This window comes from Ornithorhynchus anatinus, chromosome 18 (assembly GCF_004115215.2).
Source record: "Ornithorhynchus anatinus isolate Pmale09 chromosome 18, mOrnAna1.pri.v4, whole genome shotgun sequence".
Taxonomy (NCBI): Eukaryota; Metazoa; Chordata; class Mammalia; order Monotremata; family Ornithorhynchidae; genus Ornithorhynchus; species Ornithorhynchus anatinus.
Genome location: NC_041745.1, coordinates 28,813,170 through 28,832,394, shown reverse-complemented (window position 1 = coordinate 28,832,394; position 19,225 = coordinate 28,813,170). Strand labels below are relative to the sequence as shown.

General features: G+C 51.4%; 2 protein-coding genes across 2 annotated transcripts; one reads left to right on the top strand and one right to left on the bottom strand.

Annotated features, from left to right (window-relative positions):
- Positions 1-1,109: 1,109 nt before the first annotated feature.
- On the bottom strand, positions 1,110-6,165 carry RPL9 (ribosomal protein L9). The gene is made up of 8 exons (XM_029082949.2): positions 6,080-6,165; positions 5,779-5,839; positions 4,014-4,129; positions 3,685-3,780; positions 2,722-2,854; positions 2,225-2,305; positions 1,882-1,998; positions 1,110-1,182 (listed from the first exon to the last, which is right to left on the bottom strand). The coding sequence occupies exons 2-7, from the start codon at positions 5,822-5,824 to the stop codon at positions 1,892-1,894; spliced, it is 579 nt and encodes a 192-aa protein (XP_028938782.1). The 5' UTR covers positions 5,825-5,839; positions 6,080-6,165; the 3' UTR covers positions 1,110-1,182; positions 1,882-1,891.
- A 123-nt stretch (positions 6,166-6,288) lies between these two features.
- On the top strand, positions 6,289-17,211 carry LIAS (lipoic acid synthetase). The gene is made up of 11 exons (XM_029046775.2): positions 6,289-6,369; positions 9,326-9,498; positions 10,046-10,139; positions 10,790-10,870; positions 11,402-11,558; positions 11,650-11,707; positions 12,396-12,524; positions 13,266-13,411; positions 14,410-14,480; positions 15,695-15,806; positions 16,518-17,211. The coding sequence occupies exons 1-11, from the start codon at positions 6,337-6,339 to the stop codon at positions 16,592-16,594; spliced, it is 1,131 nt and encodes a 376-aa protein (XP_028902608.1). The 5' UTR covers positions 6,289-6,336; the 3' UTR covers positions 16,595-17,211.
- The last annotated feature ends 2,014 nt before the right edge of the window (positions 17,212-19,225 follow it).

The window sequence follows — 19,225 nt, the reverse complement described above, 5'->3', positions numbered from 1 at the left end:
ACAGCAAGCGCTCGCTAAATACCACTGATTGATTGAGCCTCCCCTTGGCCTTGAAAGCCTGCACCTCTCTGGAGGCTCCCTTCTCCAGTTCCCATCCCAGTCTTAGAACGCCTAAGCTTGTCGGTCCTCCCCATTCCCATCTCGTCCCTCCACCGCTTGGCCCCTCAGACCCATCCCCTCCAGGATCCAGCTAGCTGCCCTCCTGCTTTCAGCTCCTCCCTATCCAATAGCTCCCCTTGCACGCCGAGGGACATACTCATTGCCTTTTTTAAAATGGTATTAAGTGCTTACCGTGTACCAGGCACTTAACTGAGGGCTGCGGTAGTTATGAGCCCATCAGGTTGGACGTGGTCCATGTCCCACGTGGGGCTGTCTTAATCCCCATTCAACGGATGAGGTAACTGAGGCACAGAAAAGCTAAATAACTTGTCCAAGATCACACAGACGAGTGGCAGAGCCAGGATTAGAACCTCTGATTCCCAGGCCCATGCTCTATCCACTAGGCCTGCCATTCTGGAAAACATCTAAAATTCCACAGAGATGTTACTGTGACCACTGCAGGGAGTGGTCTTTCTTGCATGGAAGTAATCTCTGCGATAGAGCCCACCTGACCCTTCAAAAGCAACTATTTCTCCTTGGCAGAAATCCATTCCGGGTGGTTAACGGCGGCTCCGATGAGAAAAATACCAGACCATTTTCTGAGAAGCTTTGTTCTGCTCAGCGAATTTTACCTTCTCTCCAGGACAATCTTGTGGGGAGCGGCGAGTTGAGAAAGGAGGGGAGGCCTGAGCTGGGGCCCCTACGGGCTTCCATGCTTTTTGCCAAGATCGTCCCCACTCCAACTCGGCACCGTCCAGTGTGCAACTGAGTCGGGTGTTAACGGAACAACGAGTCTCCCTCTCCAGAGACCTTAGCCCCACTTAACGCTTCTAAAAACACGCGACACGAGATATCCACAACCAGTGCCGGTCGGCTCCAAAATCTAAAGCCTGTAATTCCTGCTGTGGCAGCTGTCCCCCCCCAACACCGGCCTGGCCTATCAAATGGGACCCTGGGAAAGGTTGGTGATGGAACCCATTCGTTCTGGAGAAAGACTCTACAGACGGTCAGATAGTGACTGACATTTTATTGTATCTTTGATCACAGATCAAGTTTTAGGCCATGGTAAGCGGACTCCAGCCACTGCGGAAAGAAAAAAAAAAGGGGAAAAAAATGCTTACGATTTTAAAAACACTGCATTTTGGGAAGCATGCACGTGGATAGAGCCAGGAACAAAAGGGTCACCACCATCTAACCCAGGTATGGGTACAGTAGTCAGATAAGACTAGTCACAGAGTAGTCAGTGAGATTTCTAGCCCGTAATCTCAGCACAACCTTGCTCAGAAGAGCTGCTTCATTCATATTTGTACCATCATCCTGCTTTTCATCCACAACTCATGTAGCCCCCAAAACAGGGGACCATTGGGTGGGGGAATTCAGCCTAACATTAAGGAGAGCAGGAGAGGAAATGAGCCGATATACAAGAATTAAATGAGGAATGGAGAAGACTCGAATTACACTGTCCCACGTGCTACATACCATGGGCACTCGTCGTCCTCCCTTCTCCTCCTACCCTGGGCCAGTCGATATTTATATTAAACCCATACAATGAGACGAGGAAAGCAGGTGGGCAAAAGATACCCTTGAGTGACCCCACGCCCGCCCTGACCATCAGAAGAAGAGTGAGCCACGGGTGCCTCTAGCTCAGCGGCCCAGCCACTGCGGGCAGCCGGCTCCGCTGATCGCCAACAGGACCAAGTGTCTCTTGGGCCCCGCCTTCCTCCTCCATCACACTTCAGGGCCCCGACACCCAATACGAAAAGTAGCAATCTTGCCACCCACCTGCGGTAGCTTATTCATCGGCTTGCTGTACGGTTCCTTTCTCGGAGACGTAGATACCGTCCAAAAATTTCCTGATATCCTTATTTTTTACTGTTGTGGCCTGCTGGATCAAGGCGGCTGTAAAGAAGCAAGACGGGAGATTAGAAAGCAGCAAGAACGTCACCCGAGTCAGCCATTTCCCCTCGCTTTAAGAGCGCTTCATATCGATGTATTCTGAGAAGACAGTGAGGATAGCTCACAACTAGCTGTCGATGTGCTGTGCACTGTGAGCCCCAATTTTGTCTGCCTGCTCAAATGTCATCTTTTTAAATGTACTAAACCCAAACACTGTAAGTTTACTAACCTGAGTTTGACACCAGTTCAATGTCATTTCCTTCAAGAATCAACTCATCTTTCTGGGCTTGTGATACAGAGCAGGCAACACCTAGAGAAAAAGGACAAAATTCAGTCAGTTTCCACAAAGCTCAAAGGGGCAGGACAAGAGTAACAACACTCACTATCAGACGGTTCCTCACAGAAACTGCCTCCCATAGTAGCAAAGACCACCCGCCTCGTCCTGTCCACTCTCCCCACCCTCGCAAGTGATTGGAAGCTGCTCGCGTTAGGAAAACCGCAGTGAAGTGTGGATAGACCCGGTGGTCCAATTTGGGACCGATGATCTTGGGTGGTGACCATGGAAATACAATACTCACAAAGACACTCCCAACCCCTGCTATGAAGAACAAGCTCAAACTGCGGTTAACCACTGAATACGGACATGAAGAAAAACAAGTTACCTGACCCTTTTGAATAGGAAAACAGAGTCCCGAAAGCCAAGTCCAATTGTAAGAGTTTACATACCTGCCCTCATGCGCACCCGGCGGATGTATTTCTCTCCCAGAAAGTTTCGGATCTCCACGAGTGACCCGTTCTCCTGAATCACCACGTTGATGGGAAAGTGGGCATACACAGACCTCATTTTGTAACGGAAGCCCTGACACCAAGACGATAAATTAGTAACGGAGAATCGGAAGACCAAGACTAAAGAAATGATTTCCCTTGGAAGGCTCTCCCCATCCCATCTTTCCTCTCTATTCTACTACAACCCAATCTGCACACTTCACTTCTCTAATGCCAATGTCCGGCTGCTGGCCTCGATCTCTCCTGTTCCGCTGACAAGCCCCTCCCCGAATTCTTCCCTCCCCTCGTACTTGACACACCACTCTCCCCACCCTCACAGCCTTAATAAAAGCACAACTCCTCCAAGATGCCTTCCCCAAATAAGCCCTCGTTTCCTCTACTCCCTCTCTCCTCTGCATCACCCTTGCATTTGGATCCCTTTAAACACTTGATATACACACCATCTCCACAACACTTACGGACATATCCGTAACGTATTTTAATGTCTATCTCCCTTTCAAGGCCGTAAGCTTGTGGTGGGCAACAAACCCACCTAACGCTATTATACTCACTTGAGCACTTAGTACAGTACTCTGCAAGTGCACAGTACAACAGAATTAGACAATACCATTGATTGATTGGGTATGGACTCCCAATACTGAGAGGGTGCAGACCCAAGTTCTAATCTTGGTGACTTGCCTGCGAACACCTTAACCAAGTCACTTCTCTGGGCCTCAATCTCCTCTTTAAAACGCAGGTGAAATATCTGTGTCTCCTCCCTCAGAATGAGCCCCAATCTGACTGCGCTTGGCATAATAAGTGTCCCTTAAACCCGTGACCCACCCCCATCTTGCCCCTCAAAATGAAACATCGGTACCTGAGACCTGCTCCGCCCCCAAAACGGTGAAATTGAGCATCACTCACCAGCGTGACCCCCTTGATCATGTTCTGCACGTGACTACAGATTGTGCGGACAGTGGCCAGTTCCTTCCTGTTACCCCACCATTTGTCAACACGGAGCTGTAACAAAGCAAAGATTCAGGGGGCAAAAATCAGACACAACTCTCCTCCTCTCTTCCTAGGAAAATTTTCATCTTGAAGTCAGAGCAGGCCATTTGAGGCATTCTGTCCTGCAAAATTCCAAGATATTCTATCAGTGCCAAGGGATGGTGATGCCAGTGGGACTTTCACCTGGACACTGGACCCTTCCACCTCACTGCCCACCCCATTCGAACCAAGCACTTGGGCCTCACCTTCTTGCGCTTTTTGCCCAGGAGACTGAGCTCCACGTTGATGTGGTTGAAATCTCTGCGCAGGGAACCCCGGGGTCCTTTAACGATGACCGTGCGGCCCTTCAGGACGATGTCCACTGTGGGAGAGGAGGAACGGTCACGCGACGCGATGTAGCAAACTCCTTGGGGGCTGGGCTCCTGCCACCCCACTCTACCGGGCTCTCCTAAGCGCTTAGTCCATTCCTCTGCACTCAGTAGGCACTCGATAACTACCAGTGACCCATCGATCCATCAGTCAATTTAATTTACTGAGCTTTTACTGGGTGCAGAGCGCTGTACTAGATGCTTGGAAGAGTACGACGTAACAGGAGATAGGCTCCCTGTCCATAATCAACCTAAAATCTAGAAGGGGAGACAGACATTATTATGAATGATGAGAAGCGCTGTGGGAGGAGTGAATAAGGATGCGAGGGTGACACCGAGGAGTGTGGGATTAGAGGAAAAAGAGGGGTTAGTGGGGGAAGGTCTCTAATAAGAGATATGCTTTAATAATTCATTCATTTCATTTACTCAATCGTATCTATTGAGGGCTTACCATGAGCAGAGCACTATACTAAACAATTGGAAGAGTACAATATCAGACACATTGTCCATTCCAAGCGCTCAGTACAGTGCTCTGCACATAGTAAGCGCTCAATAACTACGATTGAATAAAGAAATGAAAGCAGTGTGGCTTAGGGGAGAGAGCCCGGGCTTGGGAGTCAGAGGTCATGAGTTCTAATCCTGCCTTTGGGCCAGTCTCTTCTCTGTGCCTCAGTTGCCTCATCTGTTAAAGGGGGATGAAGCCTGTGAGCCCCACGAGGGGCAACCTGCTTGCCTTGTAGCTATCCCCAGCGCTAAGAACAGTGCTTAGCACATAGGAAACGCTCAGCAAATGCTATCATCTTTATCATGATAAGGACGACGGCTAGGCAGCAGCGTGGCTCTGTGGCAAGAGCCCGGGCTTGGGAGTCAGAGGTCACGGATTCGAAACCCGGCTCTGCCACTTGTCAGCTGTGTGACTGTGGGCAGGTCATTTCTCTGGGCCTCAGTGACCTCATCTGTAAAATAGGGATTCAGACTGGGAGCCTCACGAAGGACCACCTGATACCCCTGTATCTGCCCCAGCGCTTAGAACAGTGCTCTGCACATGGCAAGCACTTAACAAATACCCACATCATTATTATTATTACTTTGCTTCTCTAGGCCTCAGTGACCTCATCTGGAAAATGGGGATTAACTGTGAGCCTCACGTGGGACCACCTGATGACCCTGGATCTGCCCCTGCGCTTAGAACAGTGCTCTGCACATGGTAAGCGCTTAACAAATACCAACATTATTATTACTGCTTTACTTCTCCGGGCCTCAGTGACCTCATCTGTCAAATGGGGATGAAGAATGTGCGCCTCACGTGGGACCACCTGAGAGCCCGGGCTTGGGAGTCAGAGGTCCTGGGTTCGAATCCCTGCTCGGCCACTCGTCAGCTGGGTGACTGTGGGCAAGTCACTTCACTTCTCGGGGCCTCAGTGACCTCATCTGGACAATGGGGATTAACTGCGAGCCCCAGAGGACAACCTGCTGACCCTGTATCCACCCCAGCGCTTAGAACAGTGCTCTACACATAGTAAACGTTTAACAAATGCCAACATTATTATTACCCCAGCGCTTAGAACAGTGTTGTGCACATAGTAAGCGCTCAGCGAGCACCAACGTGATTGTTATTATTAGGCAGGCCGAGAGCTTGTACCTTTGGGCGGGATGTCGACGGTCTGGTTGCTGAGGATGGTCTTCATGGCGCCGCCGGGGCCCTGCGCGGGAGGAGCAAAGCGGCGTCAGGGGGGCGTTCAGTCCAGTCCTCCCCGCCCGGGCCGCCCATCCCCCGCGGCGGACCCATCGCCCGTCCGAGCCGCTCGGCCGCCCCCCGGGCCTCCCCTCCAGGCCCCCATCGGCCCTCGCGGCCCTCCCCGGCGGCGGATGGCGGCGGATGGCGGCGGATTCGCCGGTCGGGATTCCCGGGTCCTGGGCCCCGCCGCCATAGGGCCCCTCACCTCTCGGCACAAGCGGCAAAGAGGGAACGTCCTCCGTCATGACGCATTTGTAGCTCCGACGTGCTCTGCGTCAACGGCCTCGCGCCGCCGCCCAGGCCAGACGAGCCGATCCCAGAGCAGCTCGGCGCGGCCGGGGCGGCGCCTGCGCGCTGGGAGGGCGAAGTGCCCGGATGACGCCGTGGGGTGGGGTGGGGCGGGGCGGGGGCCCGCCAGGGCGACGAGCGGAGCGCCGAGGCGGGGCCGGGTCGAGCGGGGCGATGGCAGGCCGCTGCAGAGGCCTGGGGCCTCGGGTGAGTGGGGCAGGGGCGCTCACACCCTGCGCTAAACGCTCCTTTCCCCCGCCCTCCTGAGAGCTCACCTCCTCCGGGAGGCCTTCCCGGACTGAGCCCTCCCTTCCCCCCAGCACGTGCAGCATCATGCATTTGTTAAGCGCTTACTATGATAACGTTGGTATTTGCTAAGCGCTGACTCCGTGCAGGGCACTGTGCTAAGCGCTGGGGGAGATCCAGGGGCATCAGGTGGTGCCACGTGAGGCTCCCAGGCTTCATCCCCATTTGACAGATTGGGGAACTGAGGCCCCGAGAGTGATGATAACGTTGGTATTTGTTAAGGGCTGACTCTGTGCAGAGCACTGTGCTAAGCGCTGGGAGAGATCCAGGGGCATCAGGTGGTGCCACGTGAGGCTCCCTGTTAATCCCCATTTTACAGATTGGGGAACTGAGGCCCCGAGAGTGATGATAACGTTGGTATTTGTTAAGCGCTGACTCTGTGCAGAGCACTGTGCTAAGCGCTGGGGGAGATCCAGGGGCATCAGGTGGTGCCACGTGAGGCTCCCAGGCTTCATCCCCATTTTACAGAATGGGGAACTGAGGCCCAGAGGGGAATGATAACGTTGGTATTTGTTAAGCACTTACTCCGTCCAGAGCACTGTTCTAAGCGCTGGGACAGATCCAGGGTCATCAGGTTGTCCCATGTGAGGCTCCCAGTCTTCATCCCCATTTGGCAGATGAGGTCGCTGAGCGCTTCGAGCAGTGTTGTGCACATAGCAAGTCACTTCACTTCTCTGGGCCTCAGCGATCTGCTATGTGCGCAACACTGCTCGAAGCGCTGGGGGAGATACAGGGTCAGCAGGCTGCCCTGTATCCCAGCCTTCATCCCCATTGCACAGATGAGGTCACTGAGCCCCAGAGACGTCAGGTGGCTGGCCCAAAGTCACCCAGCAGCTGCTCAGCCCCTAAGGTAAGATTAGAACCCACGACCTCTGACTCCCAAGCCCGGGCTCCTTCTGCTAAGCCACATATTTGCATATAATATTCATTACTCGATTTTGCCAATGATGTCCATATATCTACAATTCTATTTATTTTATTAATGAGGTGTATATATATCTCCGATTCTATATCGAGAAGCAGCATGGCTCAGTGGGAAGGGCCCGGGCTTGGGAGTCAGAGGTCATGGGTTCGAATCCCGACTCCCTCACAATTCAGATGTGGGACTTTGGGCAAGTCCCTTCACTCCTCTGGGCCTCAGTGACTTCATCTGTCGAATGGGGATGAAGACTGTGAGCCTCACGTGGGTCAACCTGATGACCCTGTATCTACCCTAGCACTTAGAACAGTGTTTTGCACATAGTAAGCGCTCAACGATTACCAACATTATTGTTATTATTAGGCAGGCCGAGAGCTTGTACCCTGTATCTATTTCTATTTATTTTATTAATGAGGTGTATATATCTCTCATTCTGTGTCTATCGAGAAGCAGCGTGACTCAGTGGAAAGAGCCTGGGCTTGGGAGTCAGAGGTCATGGGTTCTAATCCTACCTCCCTCACCGGTCAGCTGTGTAACTTTGGGCAAGTCACTTAACTTCTCTATGCCTCAGTTACCTCATCTGTAAAATGGATATTAGGACTGTGAGCCCCAAATGGGACAATCTGATTACCTTGTATCTATCTCAGCGCTTAGAACAGTGCTTGGCACGTAGTAGGTGCCAACAAATAGCACAATAGATAGCACAGAGAAGAAGTAGCATGGTGTAGTGGCTAGAGCACAGAGCTGGGAGTCATAAGGTCATGGGTTCTAATTCTGGCTCGACCACTTGGTCTGCTCTGTGACTTTGGGCAAGAGGCAGGTGGTCGAGGTCACCTAATCGCCGGGAATGGGTCCCTGTGACCCGAGCACCTTTGTATGTAGCAGGGAAATCCACTTTCCTGGGTTCCCATCCTGGACCTGTGCGGCTCCCAACTGCGCTTCCCATCGTCCGGGTAGAACGCTCGGATCATGCTTCCTTTGAACCTGAAGAAGAGTTTCCCAATTGATCACCCTTCTCCTTCCATCTTATCAGCGAAAAATCATCAAGCCAGTTGCTGGTAACAGCATTATTTCCTACCACCTGGGTGCTGCTACTTTCTGCAAATAATAGTAATAATGATGGTATTTGTTAAGCGTTTATTATGTGCCAAGCAGTGTTCTAAGCGCTGGAGTAGATACAAGGTAATCAGGTTGTTCCATGTGGGGCTTACAGTCTTAATCCCCCTTTGACAGATGAGATAACTGAGACAAAGAGAAGTTGTGACTTGTCCAAAGTCACCCAGCTGACGGAGTGGCAGAGCCGAGATTAGAACCCACATCCTCTGACTCCCAAACCCAGGCTCTTTCCACTAAAACACTCTGCTTCAAATCATTCAGTATGTAGTGGCTTCTGATCAGATCTCCAAATGGGCTCTCTCTCTGCCAGCTAACTATACGCCTTGTCATTCCCTGTCCTTCTCAAGAACCAGCATGGCCAAGTGGGAAGAGCCTGGGCCTGGAAGTCAGAGGACCTGGATTCTAAACCTGGCTCTACCACGTGTCGGCTGGGTGACCTTGGACAAGTCACTTCTCCATGGCTCAGTTTCCACATCTGCAGAAGGGGAATTCAATACCCGTTCTCTCCCCTACTTTGCTCTCTCAAGCGCTTAGTAAAGTGCTGTGTAAGAATGAATGATTGAAGGTCAAACAACCCAAAACTGTGAGCCCCATGAGGGACAGGGATTAGACTGTAAACCCGTCAAAGGGCAGGGACTGTCTCTGTTACCGATTTGTACATTCCAAGCGCTTAGTACAGTGCTCTGCACATAGTAAGCGCTCAGTAAATACTATTGAATGAATGAATGAAATACTATTGAATGAACAGGGAAGACCTAGTCCTAAGAGATGGATGACTGGTAGCTTGGTGACTGAATAATAATAAAACTCACTCCCTTCCAGGTGTTCGGGAGCCATTTATGTTACCGATTCAGACGATTAAGTTCTCTGCCGGATGAAAAGAAGGAGTACCTAAAAAATGGACCAGACCTTCAAGATTTTGTATCTGGAGATTTGTCAGACAAGAGTGCCTGGGCTGATTATAAGGAAAACTTGAAACGCCAGAAGGGTGAAAGGTAATTGTGATTTCAAATGATCCTAATGCCCTCCCCCTACTTAGCTCAGGCCATTTAGCCCCCACAACTGCAGAGGGAGTCAGAGGCCTTGGGTTCTAATCCTGGCTCTGTCATTTGCTTGCCGCGTGACCTTAGGCAAGTCTCTTCACATCTCTTTGCTTCAGTTACCTCATCTGGAAAATTGGGATTTAAACCCCATTCCCTCCTATTTAGACTGTGAACCCCATGTGGTACAGGGACTGTGTCCAACCTGATTATCTTATATCTATCCCAGCGCTTAATAAAGGGCTTAGTATGTAGTAAGCTCTTAAACCATAAAAAAAGAACCCAAAAAACACAGCAATAAGTATCATGGAAGGCCCTGGAAGGCTCTGTGCTATGAGCCTATCAGTGTTAATCCAGATGCCATCAGCTGTTGAAACATTTCAAAAGATTTCCAAAACCCTACATTCATGAGTACCCCAAGCTGAAGTTGAGTGACATGGAGTTGGCTCCATCTGTTATGAGTCATAGTGGTCTAAATCGATTTACTTCTGGTATTTCTCAGGCTGAGGCTCCCTCCGTGGCTAAAAACTGAGATTCCAATAGGCAAGAACTACAACAAGCTGAAGAGTTCGTTGCGGAATCTAAATCTTCACACGGTAAGTATATTGAGGTCGTTCACTCTTTCCTGCATAAAGGTGTCGTGTTTCTAGGCTTAAAACCATTAAGAAGGTAAGTAAAGAGGATAAATATTTAGTTTCATGTTCCTGCTCTGGAGTGGGGGGAAGTGGAAAACATTTCTCGCTGCCAAAAAAGATTCCAGAACTAGTTATAGGACGCTACCCTGACCTTACTGCCAGCTGCTTCTGGAATCTTTTCCGGAACAAATTTTTGACTGTTGTCATTTAATCTGCCACTGGGGAAATGAGTGTCGCTGAAGGGATGGCTATGGCCTAGTAGTTAGAGCCCGGGGCCGGGAGTCAGAAGGACCTGGATTCTAATCCCAAGTTCCGTCGCTTGTCTACTGTGTGACCTTGGGTGGGTCACTTCACTTCTCAGTGCCCTCATCTGACAAATGGGGATTGAGACGGTGATCCCTCTGTGGGACAGGGACTGTGTGCAACCCGATTATCTCGTATCTACCCCAGCGCTTAGAAAGTTGCCTGGCCCATAGTAAGTGCTTAATCCATACCAGTAGTAGTAAAATGTTAAATGTTCCTAAGGTTTTGTTCCATGGAAACCTCCCCAGTCCGGTTTGGGTTTGACTCAGTTCACGGGGCTAGTCAACGCCTCTGGGTTTCGATTGCAGGTGTGTGAGGAAGCCCGCTGCCCCAACATTGGCGAGTGCTGGGGCGGGGGTGAGAATGCTACCGCCACAGCCACCATCATGGTAAGGGAGGCCCGGTTCTCCAGACGGGGCCGGCACGTCACGGGCGGGGAACGCGTCTACCCACTCTGCTGCCTTACACTGCGCTTTCCCAAGTGCTTAGTACTGCGCTCGGCACACAGCAAGCGCTCCAGAAATGACTGGGAAGCAGCGTGGCATAGTGGATAGAGCCTGGGAGTCAGAAGGACCTGCGTCCTAATTGATGTGTGGCCCTGGGCAAGTCACTTCACTCCTCCGGATCGCAGTTCCTTCATCTGTAAAACGGGGATTGAGACCGTTAGCCCCATGCGGGACAGACCGACAAACTTGTATCTACCCCAGCACTTAGTCCGATGCCTGGCACATAGGAAGCACTTAATAAATACCACAAGTATTATTACTCTTATTATTATTAGGATGTATTGGCTCGTGGTCCAGTTCAGGGCCCCTGCCCGATGTGGGGCTGGGTCCAGCCCGCCCGTTGCCCTCCGGGTCGGTCGGGGAGGGGCTCGGAAATGCTGAGGTGGGAACTCGACAGTCAGCCTCGGTTTCCAGCTGATGGGCGACACCTGTACGAGAGGCTGCAGGTTCTGCTCCGTGAAGACGGCCCGGAACCCGCCGCCCCTGGACCCCGAGGAGCCATACAACACAGCCAAGGCCATCGCCGAGTGGGGCCTGGACTACGTGGTTCTCACGTCTGTGGATCGTGACGGTGAGTGGGCTTCCTGGCCGGGAGAAGCCGGGCTCCCTCGGCGGGTTCCTTCGGGCCTCGTCTTGAAGGACGCGCCTCTCTCTGACCCTAGATCTGCCGGACGGAGGAGCCGAGCACTTCGCGAGGACGGTGTCGCACTTGAAAGAAAGGTAGGGACTGGTCCCGGTGAACACAGGCTCTTTCCAGGTCCAGTGAAGAGAAGAATATGGAGAAGCGGCGTGGCCTGGTGGATAGAGCCCGGGCCTGCAAGTCAGAAGGACCTGGATTCTAATCCCAGCTCCGCCAGGTTGAGCCCTTCCCACTCCAGAAGATTCCGAGGTGACAGCTCCAGAGTCCCCCTCAGGACAGGAGAACAAGGACAGTAACCCCAGAGCCACCTCCCCGCTCTGCACCTCGCTTTGGCCTCGCTCTCGTCTTTCTGATGTCCAGCTCCTGCAGGCATTTTGAATTCTCCATAAGGAGCCTCAAGGGCTACAAAGCCTCCAGGGAGCCTCTTTAGAAAATCATAGCCGACACTGCCGTCGGAGCTCTTTTATCTCCCAGTCGATTTGACTCCGCGCTGCAGAGCCGCCTTTAAAAAATCTCATCTGCCTCCTGGGTTTTTGTCACTGGGTGAGGAGGAGCAGAGCAGCCAAACTATTTTTTGAGGAAACATAGCTTCCTGGTTTTGTCCTGAGCTACCTGGGCATTTATAAAGTACAAGTCACTGCAGGAAACCAAAATTGAGCACTTTGAAGATGTGAGAGAATTGTCTTGAAATAGCTGTTGGGAGCAGAAGCAGGATGGACACCATTCTTCAGTTCCTTTTCCATCTCTTTGGTTTGTTTTATCTTCTAGGAATTCAAAAATCCTCGTGGAATGCCTGACCCCCGATTTTCGAGGTGACCTGCGTGCCGTTGAGAAGGTCGCTCTTTCGGGCTTGGACGTGTTTGCCCACAACGTGGAGACGGTTCCAGAGCTGCAGAGGTGATCCCTTCTTATAACTGTTGTATCTGTTCAGCGCTTAGTATGTGCCGATCACTGTACTAAGCGCAGGGGTAGATACAAGATCATCAGGCCCCACATGGGGCTCACATTATAAGTAGGAGGGAGAACAGATAACGAGTTCCGTGTTTTGCAGATGAGGGAGCTGAGGCATGGAGAAGTTAAGGGACACGCCCAAGGTCACACAGCAGATAAGTGGCAGAATCGAGAGAGAACTCCCAGGCCCATGCTCTTTCCACTAGGCCACACTGCTTCTTATAGCCGGAACGGACACCACTAGGCCACGCTGCTTCTTATAGCCGGAACTGACAGAGTTGGAAGACAGTGATGGTTTTTCATGGTGTTTGTTATTTAGACCAAATCAGTGCTCAGTACAGTACCTGGCACCTAGTCAGCCCTTAACAAATCCCATTAAAGAAAAAAGGAAAAAAAGTCATTTTTAAGAGGAAAACCCAAAGCGTTGTTGCCCCAGGTCACACAGCAGCCAAGTGGCAGAGCCGAGATTAGAACCCAGCTCCCTCTGAATCCCAGGCCCGGGCTTTATCCACTAGGCCACACTGCTTCCCTATTTGATCGAGGCCACCCAGCAGGCAGGTGGAGGAGCAGAAATCTGAACCCAGGTCCCCTGCCTCGCGGGCCCCCGCTCTTCCCGGCCGTCCCAGCCCCCCCACGTGGTATCAGCCTCCCGGTTCGCGGCCTGAGAGTGGTGCCGGGTTGTTCCAGGCAGGTCCGGGATCCGCGAGCCAGCTTCGCCCAGTCTGTCCGCGTCCTGAAGCACGCCAAGAACGTTCAGCCTCGACTCGTTTCCAAAACGTCCCTGATGTTGGGCTTAGGTGAGACGGATGAACAGGTGTATTCAACCCTAAAAGGTAAGAGCGGGTACACCGGATTGGGCATTTAGAAAAGAGGGGAATGTCCCGTGCAGACTGGTGGGAAGGACTGGCATTGGATGGGAGCATCTGGATCAACGGGCGGGGGCGTCCAGGGCCTCGGGGGACAGGCCGGGCTAAGACCCCTGCAACCTGAAACCCTAATCACCCTTTTTTTCTTTAAGGTTATTTGTTAATTACTTACTGTACTAAACGCTAGGGTAGATTGAAATTAATCAGGTCGGACACAGTCCCTGTCCCACATGGGGCTCACAGTCTTAATCCCCATTTTACAGATGTAGGAACCAAGGCACAGAGAAGTGAAGTGACTTGTCCAGGGTGATATGGTCGACAAGGGGTGGAATTGGGGTTGGAACCCAGGGCCTTCTGACTTGCAGGCCTGTGCTCTATCCACTAGGCCCCGCTGCTTTTCATTTGCTGGTGAGACCCACTAAGGCCTATGTATTGGGGGCACTTAAGCTCTTCAACGAGGACCTGGAGGTGCTGCCTTGGGATTTGAGGCTCAAGAGGCAGATATAATAATAATTGCGTTATTTTGGGGTGCTTACTATGTGCCAGGCACGGTACTAAGCGCTGAGGTGGATACAAGCTAATTGAGGTGGACACAGCCCCTGTCCCAAGTGGGGCTCAAGGTCTCAGTCCCCATTTTACAGATGAGATAACTGAGACACAGAGAAGTGAAGTGACTTGCCCAAGGCCACACAGCAGACAAGTAACAGAACTGGGATTAGTCTCCCCTTCCGAACTATAAGCTCATTATGGGCAGGGACCGTGTCTGCAAATTCTGTTGTACTGTACCCTCCCAAGCGCTTAGTACAGTGCTTTGCACGTAGTAAATGCTCCATAAATACCATGGATTCAACGATCTCCTGATAGAGTGGTCACCCGAACCGCGGTAACTGGGCAAACCCCTTTGGGCAGGACTGGGCTCAGAGCCACAGAGGTAACTTATCGGGTTTCTGCTTCCTTCCCTGAAGCTCTCCGGGAGGCCGATGTGGATTGTCTGACTCTGGGCCAGTACATGCAACCGACGAGGCGTCACCTCAAGGTACCGTGGGGCTCTGAAAAGTCCTAGAGTCACAGGGGGCCCGCTTCTTGTGTCTGGTATATCATTCTATTGGGCTCTCCCAGGTGCTTAGTACAGTGCTCTGCACATAGTAAACACTTCATAAATACGACCGCCTGACTGAGCTCTCGACATCCCCACCGTGCCTGCCCAGGGCTGGGCTGAAGATTTGTTTTCAGAACATTTCCACAAAGTGCCCTGAGCCTCGGCGCCTCGTGTAATGAAAGGAGCTGTTTGGTAGTTGTGGTATTTGTTAAGCGCTTACTGTGTGCCGGGCACTGTACGAAGCACCAGATGAGGTGACTGAGGCACAGAGAAAGTGAAGCAACTTACCATAGGTCACAGAGCAGACAAGTGGCGGAGCTGGGATTAGAATCCACGGTTTTCTGACTCCCAGACTCTTGCTGCTTCACTCCCAGACAGGGAGGGAGTGGTAACCCATTGGAAAAACCAGCCCAGCCTCAAAATGGGGCTATAGCCCCTGGCCCAGCCCACCACCACCACCCATGACTTGCCCATCTGTCCCTGCCAGCGGGAGAGGAGCAGACGAGCGGGGAAAGGAGGACGGGTCAGCTGGATCCTGGTGCCCTGTGGAAGCCGAGACCCAGGGTCAGTCAGTTGGTCGGTGTATTCATTGAGCACTTACCGTGTGCAGATCACTATACCAAGCGCTTGGGAGAGTCCAGTAGAACAATGTAACGAACACATTCCCTGCCTACAACAAGCTTACGGTCCTCAGAGTCTGCTCCCCTTGCTCCGGGATTTGACCACGAGCCCTGGGGGCTGGGCAAAGAGCTTGGTGTTTGTTCTCAAAGGAGGCCTGGTCGTGCAGGCGAGCCTCACCGAGGGAGAGCGGAACAGTGCCCCCAGGGTGGGGAATCCTGTCGGAGGATTAGATAGTATAACTGGTTTATTTAGATTAACGTCGGTCTCTCCCCCTCGAGACTGGAAGCTCCTTGTGGGTGGGGAACGGGTCTACCAACTCTGTTGTATTGGACTCTCCCAAGTGCTTAGTCCAGTGCTCTGCACCCAGTCAGAGCTCAGTCAATACCGTTGATGACGGTGATCACGATGATGTTGGAGGAAGTTAGGTTCAGCTAAGCCTTGCTAGATCTAGCAGCCAGAGGAGCCTCCCACCAGCACCAAGGCCAAGCTCCACAGCTTGCAAAGACTCTGAATCGGTCCTTTCCTTCCAGGTGGAGGAGTATATAACGCCTGCCAAGTTTAAACACTGGGAAAAGGTGGGAGAGGAGCTTGGATTTCATTATACTGCCAGCGGACCCTTAGTACGCTCCTCCTATAAAGCAGGTGAGGATCACCCACCGCTGCTCCGTGCAGCCGAAGCCAGTTCCTCCATGGGGGTGGGGGGTGCAAATAGCCACTGTCACTGAGGAATCTGGATCTCTTCTCCAGGACGTGTTTCTCGGTGATCCAGCGATCGTCGCTGCCCATCCGGGTGGGTGTTAGTTTCCCCTTGGAGATTTTGGCGGACACTGGCTACTTGCCGGTAATTGGGAGCTTTGGGCATCTGCTCCTTCCAGCTCGTCAGCGGTCTCACTTCCCCGTTACCGCTGCATGAGAATAAATGCTACAAATGGTCGGTCTTGCAGAGATGACTGCCAGAAATCTCCATTACAAGTCTTCCTGCAGGAGACAGTCAGGGGACCGGGTCCAAGTCAGCAGGGCAAAATCCAGATGGTCTCAGCTGGAGCCTATGGCCCCAGAACCTCCTTCATTAGTTCCTCAGAACCCGGACAGAACGATAACGCAAAACCAGAAGCAAGTGGGCCTGCCTTCCTGCCTTCCTCCTTCCCTCCTGGGCATCTCCTGGCACCAGCTGGGAATTCCATCGAGACCCTTTGGAATTGGAGCGGTCCCAGACGCCAGAAGCCACGGCAGCTGTGGATGTTCCAAAGGAATTCAAGATGGGGTTTTGTGCAGCAGGTTACTAAGGACCCAGAGTAGCCTTTTTCCAAAAAAAGCCCTCATACATCTTAACCTATGTTTGTTTCCCCTCAGGTGAATTTTTCCTGAAGAATCTAGTGACCAAACGAAAGACGACAGTGGAAAGCGACAAGTCGACTTCACTGGCGTAATGGAGCTCAAGGTTCCCAGAATCGAGGTTCCCAGAATCCTAGCCGTGCATCTGATCTTCAGTCTTTCTCCCTGCTTTTTGTGTTTGTTCATTTGGAGAGGAAGGAGAGAGATTGGATTTACATAGTTGTTTGGGGCTCTTGTAATTTGGCTTTTCCACTGGCCTCTTGGTCACTGGGCTTTCAAGCATGCCCTGTAGAGCCTGTCCCAGGTAGAAAAATTAATTTGTAACAGAAAATTAGTAAGGCGAAGCGACCCCGAAGGGTCAGACATCCTTCCGAACGTGGCCTCGTCAGCACCGTCACATTTGGGAATTGTCGACAAGGTGGGTTGTGGAGGAACGTTCAGCAGAGCGCGATGGGTGATGTTAACACAGTTAACGGGTGATGTGGGTGATGGCTGCAGCGCCACTGAATCCTTTGGCTGTGGCTCTGGGTTTGCGGGACGATTCTCATAGACGGGCAGGGGGACTTTGGTCTCTAAGCAAAGTGCAATTACACATTAACCCGTGTAGGGACTCTGTGGACTGAGGGTCTCTCGGCTCTGAGCACAGAGCGTAAAATAGGAAACGTAGTTATACAGGATGAATAGAATATTAAATTAAGCTTTTTCCCATTGAGTTGTGGAGTAATTTAAAGACTGTATGCTCATTGTGGGCAGGGAATGTGTGTTATAGTGTACTCTCCCAAGCGCTCAGTAAATATGATTGGTTATGGTGGTCTTTCAGAAAGGGAGACTATTGGAACCAAAACAGAGGTAATTGAAATAATATTGATTTTTCTTATGAAACGTCTCCCCAGCATCTAATGGTCTCGGACCTTTACAAGCTCTTAGCAGAGTTAACTTCTCAACACCCCTTGTGACCTGGGTGCGAATTGCTTCAATAGTCTGCCCTATCAGAGGGCGACAGACCCAATTTGGACTCTGAGGTGAATGCCTGGGGTGACGAGGGCATTTGAGAAAGGAGCGTGGCCTAGTGGATAGAGCGTGGGCCTGAGAGTCAAAGGACCTGGATTCTAATCCAGGCTCAGCCACATGTCTGCTGTGGGACCCTGGCACTTAAATTTCTCTGTGTCTCAGTTACCTCATCTTTAAAATGGGTATTACGACTGTGAGCCCCATGTGGGACATAGACTGTGTCCAACCTTATTATCTGCCCCAGCGCTGAGTACAGCGCCTGCCACATAGTAAGTGCTTAACAAATATTTAAACAAGCAAAAAACCAAGGTTTGGGGCCCAAAAGGAGGGTAGCAGTCAATTAATTGTATTTATTGACTCTTACTGTGTGCAGAGCACTGTACTGAGTGCTTGGGAGAGTACAATATAACAGTAAACACACATTCCCTGCCCACAGAGCTTATAGTACAGAAGGGGAGACAGACATTAATATAAATAAATAAATTGCAGATATTCAAAGAATATCCCTTTAGTCTCCATGATTTCTCAAAGCTTCCTCCCGAGAGGCGTACTAACACATGGCACTGAGTGGTTCCAAGATGCCCCTAGAGAAGGACTCGGGTGTCCCAGAGGTTTCTGGGGGTTTGGTACTATGGTAAAAAAATCACCTTCCTTGTACCTCTCCCAGCACTTAATACAGTGCCTGGCACATAGTAAGGACTTAATACCATAAAAAAAAAAAGTGAAGCAGGCTTGAAGCCCTGTAAACAGATGAGCTCCCCAAGAAAATGAAGACCCAGAAAAGAGGCTTGGGAGATGCCCACCGTCAAGGGGAGTTGAAGAACCAGTGAAGGAGCTGAGCAGTGGGCGGAGAGGTAGGAACAGAACAGAGAGCACCGTGAGGTTGAAACCGGGACCGGTGAGTTTCTAGGAAGAGAAGGTGGGCTCAGGAGGGTTAGAAGAGTCGGTCATGCACATGAGGCATAACTGGCAAAGGAGGCTACAGGAGAGCCCCGAGGAGGTAGAGAGCGGGATCTCGGTGTCAAAAGCTGGGCAAACCAGATTGCAGCAGGTCCAAACTGAGGGTGGTGGAAGTGAAGCCATCAAGTGACAACAGCTTGCTCAAGGTTGACTAAAAAGGAGCAGGCAGAGAAGATGAGCAGACCAGGTTTTAGTGGTCCTACAGCACTCCACGAGGGCAGGGCTCTAGATCAGGGTTTGTCGAACACTTCCTGCAGATGGGCCCTGGCTCTAGGGGAAGATTCCTAATCTTTGAATGGAGAATGTCTGCAATGGTGACCCTATTTCTACGACTTGGGCCAAATTCTGTAGTAACCTCGGTTTGGCTTGCTTTGTGTGAACAGCCAGTGGTGAGGGGATGAGTGCTTGAACCAGGTGATGGCCACCTGCAGTGGAGAGGAAGAAGAGAATCCACGGTAAGCTTCTGAGGAAAAATAGATTGGATTTTAGCAGTAGGGTGGAGGGGAAAGCCTGGACCAAGGGAGGAGTCTAAGACGATACCGAGTTTATGGGCTTCCGTCACAGGGAAGACCATGGTCTTGTCAACTGAGAGGAAGAAGGGAGAGAGGTTGGGGCACGGTGAATCTGAAGCGCCAGCAAGCCATTTCCATGGAAATTTCCTGGAGACAAGAAGAAATAGTCTGTGAGCTCCACAAGGGACAGGGTCTGTGACTGAGCTGATTGTATTGTATATAGCCCAGCGCTTAACACAGTGC

Bases quoted from the DNA above. Each gene is read 5' to 3' on its own strand.
- RPL9 (XM_029082949.2), bottom strand. From the start codon at position 5,824: ATGAAGACCATCCTCAGCAACCAGACCGTCGACATCCCGCCCAAAG. The intron at 2,855-3,684 runs GTGAGTGATGCT...TCTTGGTGTCAG, and splicing joins TGATCAAGGGGGTCACGCTG to GGCTTCCGTTACAAAATGAG. The intron at 1,999-2,224 runs GTTAGTAAACTT...GCTTCTTTACAG, and splicing joins TGAACTGGTGTCAAACTCAG to CCGCCTTGATCCAGCAGGCC.
- LIAS (XM_029046775.2), top strand. From the start codon at position 6,337: ATGGCAGGCCGCTGCAGAGGCCTGGGGCCTCGG. The intron at 11,559-11,649 runs GTGAGTGGGCTT...CTCTGACCCTAG, and splicing joins CACGTCTGTGGATCGTGACG to ATCTGCCGGACGGAGGAGCC. The intron at 11,708-12,395 runs GTAGGGACTGGT...TTTATCTTCTAG, and splicing joins GTGTCGCACTTGAAAGAAAG to GAATTCAAAAATCCTCGTGG.